General features: G+C 49.1%; 1 protein-coding gene across 1 annotated transcript in view; it reads right to left on the bottom strand.

The window, feature by feature from the left end:
- The window catches only part of CYFIP2 (cytoplasmic FMR1 interacting protein 2), a 96,145-nt gene that overhangs the window by 28,635 nt on the left and 59,710 nt on the right, over window positions 1-7,800 (bottom strand). Inside the window, exons 22-24 of the mRNA XM_006906461.3 lie at window positions 3,865-4,008; window positions 2,163-2,253; window positions 1,010-1,140 (exon numbers count right to left, since the gene is read on the bottom strand). Of these exons, the coding sequence (XP_006906523.1) occupies window positions 1,010-1,140; window positions 2,163-2,253; window positions 3,865-4,008 (366 nt within the window). The remainder of the gene's footprint in view (window positions 1-1,009; window positions 1,141-2,162; window positions 2,254-3,864; window positions 4,009-7,800) is intronic.

The raw sequence follows: 7,800 nt of genomic DNA, 5'->3' as shown, positions 1-7,800 counted from the left end.
AGATGAGCGTGGGAATGGACACCGACACCCCTACTGCCTCCTGAGGATTATGCACCCCCAGAGCAACATCGCTCCCCATCTCCTTCCACTGCTCCAAGGGTGTCCGTTACCCAATACAGGTAGGGCTGGACCCACCTGTGAACACCACCCATGGAGAAGAGCAGAGATCAACTGACTTGCCCTGGAAAGAATGTGGAGAATGCAGCCTCCGTGATCACCCTCCAGGGCTGGGGGTCAGGTGGGAAAAAGAGTGGGCTGGTTCTGTGTGGTCCCGGGAGGTGGAAGCATAGGGAGGCGTGCTTTTGCTCATTATGGTAACTACAACCAATTATTAAGTTCTTACTGTATGCACCTTACATGCATGCCTTCCTTCCAGCCTTTACCTTCCCTGCAGGGTAGAATCACTGTCTCCCATCATGACACACTGAAGACCACACTGCGCGTTCTACCCGCAGCCTGGAACACTTGTCCCAGCTCTCCACCAGGCAAGTTCCTGGTCATTCCGCAGGTCCCCTCCTCATCGAGGAAGTCCTCCCTCACCCCCAAGGCCACACCAGGGTCTCGGTTGGTTTCATGTTCCCATTGGACCCTGCACTCGCCCCTTGTGGCTCTTGCTGTAATTGCAAACGGATCATTTCTGTGTGAACACTTGTTCAAAACCTCCTCGCTCCTGGGCGGGCCACAAGGCAGGGGACTGGCTACTGCTGCATCTCTGAGCGCAGCACCTGCCTTGTGGCAGCCAAGGAGTCGCTATTTGTTTAACGAGTGAATGGGAAACTAACACTCTGACGGGTGGCCAAGGTCTTGCGGTGAGTGACGGTGGAGCTGGGGCCTGTGCGTGGAGCTGTCTGAAGTGGAATGGAGAGGAGACCGAGGCCTGCACTGGACGAGCCTGAATCTGTGCTACAGACTCCCCTGGGCAGCCGTGGTAGAGGGCCCTCAGGTGTCTGGTTGGGGTGGGGTCTTTTCTGGCCTGGGATGCTCCAACCCCTCTGGGTTTAGGACTCACCAGGGCCTGCTCTATGAGCAGGCAGAACAGGATGGCGTTGCCCACTTCCCTCAGGCTCTGGAACACGTCTGTCTTGAGCTCCGCGTACTCGATGATGTCCTTCAGCTGGTGGTGGAAGAACTCCAGGATGCCTGGGGGCGAAGGGGCACGGTCAGCAGGGTGTATGGGAAGTGCCAGCGGAGCAGCAGCCCCAGACACGACCCTGGGACAGCAAAAAGCCAAACCTTTCCGGGCTCCGTAGGAGAGGAAGCTCAGGAGGCTGGCTCAGATCTTTTTGGTAAGAAAACAAAACACACATGAATTGAGGAGCCCTGGGTCTTTCCCAGTCCCTCTCCAAAAATACTTGAATTCTTGGTAATGGCAGGAATTAGTATTTATTTATAGGGGTTAGATATTATCTGCAATATCTCATTTAAAACTCAGAACACCCCTAGGAACTAGGCACTATTACCCTCGTTTTTGGATGAGGCTCAGAGAGGGTAAGTGTCATGCCAGAGTCACACAGTTAGTAAGTAAGACGGGCAGCTGACACTGAAAATCAGAGCTTTTGGCCCCAACCCTTTCTTATTTTGAATCACATTGACCCAGTCAGTACCTGGCATCTTTATTTTTAGAAAAAATACCAGGTGCCAAACTCTTGGTCTCTATCTTTCTGTATTCCCTAGGGCCCCAAATTCAGTCCTAGCTCCATTCACTCCAAGGGAAGGAAAGAATCATTCTTCTACCCAGAGGCTGTTTCCTGACTCACTTTAGAAATGCCACCTGGGGCACCAGCCTCCCAACTGGGCAAATGGAAGAAGGAATCCTAGAAGGCTGAGCTAATGAAGACCTTTACGAGTAAACCTTGCTATTTATTTTTTAGCTCTCACACTTGAGGTCCTCTTCCAGCTTCCCAGCAGCCCTGTGAGGCAGGCCTTGCAAGCATCATTTACTTTTGCTGACAGAGAGGACACTGTGGCTCAGAGGGATTAAAAATGGTTCAAAGCTACCTAGTCAGCCGCAGAGGGAAGATGCAAACCCAGAGCTCTGCCAGCTCACTGGCACGTCAGAGGAGCAAACAACCCGAGGCAGATGGCCGGAGCCCTTCCACTAAGGGATGGGCTTGGGTTATTTTCCTGTCACCGCCCCCTGTCTCTGGTTCCCCATCACCAACCTGGGGAGCCATACTCATGCCGGGGCAAGCGGCATATCTTGGGCATCACTTCGATCAGTGTTTTCACATACTGGAGAATGGTTCCTTGGAGCTGACAAGAGAGGAGCACAGACGAAATAATCCACCGTTGCCGCATATGTGTGTCTCTGGGCTGAATGCCGGGCTACTGGAGTGTACGGGGCGGCGGGGGGGTGGGAGGGGTGGTTCTACTGAGACCTGTGGGTAAGTGCTGTGAACTGAATGTGTCCCAAACTTACTTGTGGAACCCCCACTCCCTAATGTGATGGTATTAGGAGGTGGGGGCCTTTGGGAGGTGATCGGTCATGAGGGTAGAACCCTCACGAATGGGAGTGGTATTAGGAGGTGGGGCCTTTGGGAGGTGATCAGTCGTGAGTGTGGAACCCTCACGAATGGGATTAGGGCCCTTATAAAAGACGTGACAGAGGCGCTTTCTCTGCCGTGTGAGGACACAGCGAGAAGGCAGCCGTCCGTGAACTTGGAGGGGGCCCCCACCAGAACCCGACCACGCTGGCACTCTCTCTCGAATTTCCAGCCTCCAGAACTATGAGAAGTAATCATTTGTGGTTTAGGCCACCCAGTCTGTGAGGTATTTGCTATACCAGCCTGGGCTAAGACAGTAAGGCACTCTCCCTGAGAGCAGGCTCTCCCCTCAAAGTGGGGGACAGCCCCTTTGCCCTTTGAAAGGGACGATGGGCCTTTAGGAGACGGCAAAGGGAGCTCTCGCATTACCCGCCGGGGCTTACAGACTTTAAGGAGGGCAGTTTCTAGGCACGGTGTCCTTCCTGGGGTTGGGGAACTTCAATGAGATCCAGACTAAGAGCTAAAATAAAATGGGGCCGGGAGCTGTGGAGACCGAGACACATTATCTAATTTAAGCATGGAAAATACATAGCACATTTATCCCTGTCCAAGGGATAAATCTTTAACCAATTACCACATTTTTCCTGTTTAACTCTGGATTTAGCTTCGTAATCCATAACCATCCATGGCTCTACGAAGAAGCTGCTACCAGGGGACTTAAGTCAGCAGGTGAGTCCTGTTTGCCATGCCTGCTACAGTTATACATTATTGTTCTTTTGTTATTTCAAATTTTCAGGAAAATCTTGTTTTAAGTGTTTCAGCCTTGTTTCAGCAGTATGGTGGGGAATTAAATGAAGGTTCAGATGACCATATTTGCGGCGGAGACAGAATGGTGGTAAAGGGTTACAGAATTCCCTTGAGGCCAGTGCAGTATTAGTAGAAGTGGTTAGTGAGAAATCCCAAGGGGAAGAGGTGTGGTGATTAATCAGAGATGTCTGCAATGGGTATGGGAGGGGAACATGGTAGCACATGGGTCATGAGTTTGTCTTACTCTAATAGCACTGCACAGGCGGGGAGTACCAGCAGTCATTACTAGGCCCTAAGGGGGATTGGTCAGGATTGCTGAGTTCAGTCACCAAGTACAAGGAGTGAGCTCAGGGTCAGAAAACAAGAGGCACAGCCAGAAGTAGTCAGAAGCAGCACGGAAATGTAACAGAGTGACAGGTAACAGGAACCAAGGGATAAAGGCAAAGGATTCTCTGGCGATTCCTATAGATAGGGCTGTGACTTGATTTCCCGGGCCAGGTAAAAAGTGACAGCAGATCTTGTTCCCCTCAAGCCCACTGGAGTCATCCCAGGCCGCTGCGAGGCCCTTCCTTACCAAGCTCTTGACTATCTTCAGCAGCTCCTCCATGACCACGGCAATGCCCTGGTAACCCAGGAGTCTGCAGATGGTCTTGAAGTGAGGGGGCCCCACGAAGTTCCTGTAGGAGCTGTAGATGTGGCTGTAGGCGATGTTGAGAGGCTGCAATACAGGAATACAAAGTAAGTGGCTGGGCGCTGACTGGACGCCGGCCTGAGTCCTGGTGGGAGACGTTTCGCCGATAGAAAGGATGGAAACCCGATGTCATCTGCGTGCTCTCACTGGGGACCCCATGACTGTGTCTGAAGATGCTGGCCATGGAGAGAGGTGTGGCCAGTGGCCACAGGATGGAGCAAAGGTCACTAGAGGCAGCAGTGGTCCCCCAGCCGAAGAGGGAAAAGCACGTCTGGGTTCATATCTTTTTTATAGAGACTCTTGCTACCTATGAGTGTCCACACACAAACCAGGACTTTTACCCACTGAGCCATGGGGTAGGGGCAAAACGGATGATTTTCTTTCTGTAGAGACATTTTTAGTACTAGAAACTGGCAGAAAGAACCATGTGAAAACTCAGTGGCTGATTCAATGTCATCTTCTTCTACTGTCAGTTGCCTCCATCTCTAGCAGGGTGGGGTCTAGGCCTGGGGGACGAGAGACCTCTGCTGAGTGTGTGGGAAAACCAGTTTCTTCATCTATAAAAGGAGGGGGTTGGATTAAATCAGTGGTTTCCTAACTTTTCAAGTAGAGTCCAAAAAAGAAAAAAGCCATGACAGGAACTAGTATGTGATGTAGACCAAAGCAGAACTGCCCTGTGTGGGTGCCAGTTGGGGGCTCAGAGCCCTGGCCACTGACTGGCCACCTCCACTGTCCTCAGAACCTCTATGAGACACCTTCGATGAAAACAGGATCTTTTTAAGTGTGTCCGAGAATATATGACCAAAATATAGGTCCCTAACTTGGTCTCATTTGGTTGGTGAGACTGCAAAGTTATCGCTGACTTTGTTTTGAAATGCTGCCGCTTACAGAATGCCAGGCTTTGCGAAGCTCTCCACGTGCATTCTCATTTAATCCACACAATGAACATATGGTTATGGGCAATTCTCAGCCCCATTTCACAGATGAGGGAATTGAGGCTCAGGGTGGTAAGTAGCTTGCTCAAAGCCACACAGGGTAACTGAGCCCTGATCTGCATCCAGGTAGGTCATGTTCCAAAGCCCATGTCCTTAACCTCTACTTACAATGGTGGATCCTGGGAGCTGAATTCTATTATAAACCATAACTGGTTTTAAATAAGGCTTCACTTCAAAGCTTAGTTCTGAGTGTAATTTTCCTACCCAGAATTGTAAAATTCTTGAACACAAACCATGCAAATATCTGAAGACCACATCCAATATTCTATTAAGTGAAATTTTCTATTAGTTGGCTAATTAGAAACCTTACCTGAATTAAATAGGAACTGTAATGATACTTTTGGAGGGCTGCAAAAGTCTCAACTCCCTCTGGAGCCACCAAGGGAAAATTGAATTATGTTCAGTTTAGGTTTCTCGTTAAGTATGTTTTTGTATAGATGAGTTATTCTAAACTTTACAAAGCAAGCTTCATAATGATAGCAGCCCCTAATAACAAGGATACACGAAGAATGTAACTGGAGGACCCGCTCAAAGCAAGGATTTGCGAGGAATCAGAACACCCACTCCCCCAGCAGGCTGAATAATGGTTTGTTTGGTAAGCTAATGTCTGCACGTGGGGAGGCTCAGAATATGAGGAAGAGCAGGCTCGGCAGTTGGCACCGATGTGCTGTCACATGTCACAGTAAACTCTGCCTGAACCTGGCGCAGGGTTCCCTTATAGTGGTTACTAAAGGTTTCTAAATGTTACGGGGCAGGAATGGCTTGTGCAGGGAAGAAACTATAACTGATTTGGGAGCGTGATGTTCACTGAAGTCAATGTTCGGCAAATCCCCAAGTATGTGAGTTGGATTTAGCCAACCAGGGGCCAGGCCATGTCACTTCCTGTGTGTGCGTAAACCACTCCAGTGTCTTTGGAACAGGAACACCTATCAAACAGGGCAGAGCGAGCAAGGTGCTGAATGTTAGGAGGGGCTGACTCTCCTTGGTGGGTGCATCTCGGTTCCAGCCCGGGTACTAAAGCCCCGCTCTGTACCCCCGTCTCCCATCTGGGGATGAAGAATAGAGCCAACCGTGGTTTACTTCTGGTGAGAGAAGCGATTGACCAGAAAGGGGTGAGAGAACTTTCTAGGTGATGGAAATGCCCTACGTGTGGCTTGGGCTGTTGACTACACGGATGTACACACTGGTCAAAATGCATGAAACTAAGTATGTGTACACTTAACAAGGCTTTCTGCACACCAGGAAGTGGGCACCCACTGGACACCGGGTCTGCTGCTACCTGGATTTTGGACTTCCCATCTCCAGGTAATAAATTAAAGCTGTTTGAGCCACTCATCGACGGTATTCCCGTTATAGCAGCCTGAACTGAGTGCATTTTTTTTTACTAGATATGATTATATGTCAATATAAAAGTAAATTAAAAAACCCACTAAACTATATCATAGCCTAATTTACTTCCCAACATTTGTTTTCCAAGATTAAAAAACTCAAAGCTTTACTTTTCTTCTGAAGATGGCTGACGCTCAAGCCTGCACAGGCGGCGGGAAAGGTGATCTCTGTCATGCTCAGGGCCCCGAGGGGCATCTGACAGAGTACGCGGGCTGTTGGAACCTCCTTCCACCCCCCACCCATACCAGGCACTCCAGGCCTCCACTCCGAAGCCAGTAAAGCGCTGGGCACTTCTTCACCCCCTCTCAAATATCCCATGAAAGGCATTTCTGAGCAGCAGGGTACTTTCAGATGCATATCCCTGGAGGACACAGAAAGCAATCAGCTACTTTATTTTTTCCCTCTGATTCTATGATTTTTTTTTTCTTTTGCTTTGTCTGAGCCTTGAGTTATAAACTGGGGTGGGCACACCTGAGTTCAAACTCCAGGTCCATAAATTTACTAGCTAAATGATCAAATTAGCTAATTACTTAACCTCTCTTGAGCAAATTACTTAACCTCTCTTAGCTTCGGTTTTCCCTAAGGAAAGATAATAATACCAACTCCACAGGGTTGTCGGAGGTTTAAATGAGAACATATAGAAAGCGCCGAGTATGGTGCCTGGCACATCGGATGTAATCACTGCAATAACAGCTATTAATATTACTTTGTTTGATAAGTCGGTAAGTAAAGACTAAGGAAATACAGCTTCTTGGTCAAAATTTCCCCAGTAGACATGATTCTCTGCATGGAGAGACACATGTGGGGGTACACACATGGGGTACAGTTCTACACAAAACAGCGGATATCCCGTATGGGGATGTGACAGAGGATATAGCTGAACTAGCTGATGAAATGCACCCAAAATGCAGATTTTGCTCAATATTTACAGCATTATAAAATGGGAGCTGTCCAACAACAGACTGTGCTGGGGGTAGAGGCCTCCGCCGCTGCAAGCATCTGAGAGGAGGTTGAGAAACACAGCATGGGATTGCTAGAAGGAAACCTGCCTGGGGTTGAGGGTTGGAATAGAAGTGATTAATGCTTCCTTCAGAGGTGCACGCTCCACTGTGATCTTCCTGGATGCTCATTCTCATTAGCAGTCTTCTTAACCCTCACTCCCACCCAAGAAGCTTCTAGGCCTCCGCCGCTGCAAGCATCTGAGAGGAGGTTGAGAAACACAGCATGGGATTGCTAGAAGGAAACCTGCCTGGGGTTGAGGGTTGGAATAGAAGTGATTAATGCTTCCTTCAGAGGTGCACGCTCCACTGTGATCTTCCTGGATGCTCATTCTCATTAGCAGTCTTCTTAACCCTCACTCCCACCCAAGAAGCTTCTGGTATCAAGTTTCCTTCAGCACTTCCCGGCAAGCACAAATAAAAATATATAGGGTTCA

The sequence above is a fragment of the Pteropus alecto genome, unplaced genomic scaffold (assembly GCF_000325575.1).
Source record: "Pteropus alecto unplaced genomic scaffold, ASM32557v1 scaffold40, whole genome shotgun sequence".
Classification (NCBI taxonomy): Eukaryota; Metazoa; Chordata; class Mammalia; order Chiroptera; family Pteropodidae; genus Pteropus; species Pteropus alecto.
The sequence above is the reverse complement of the archived record's forward strand: the minus strand, read 5'-3'. Positions and strand labels throughout refer to the sequence as shown.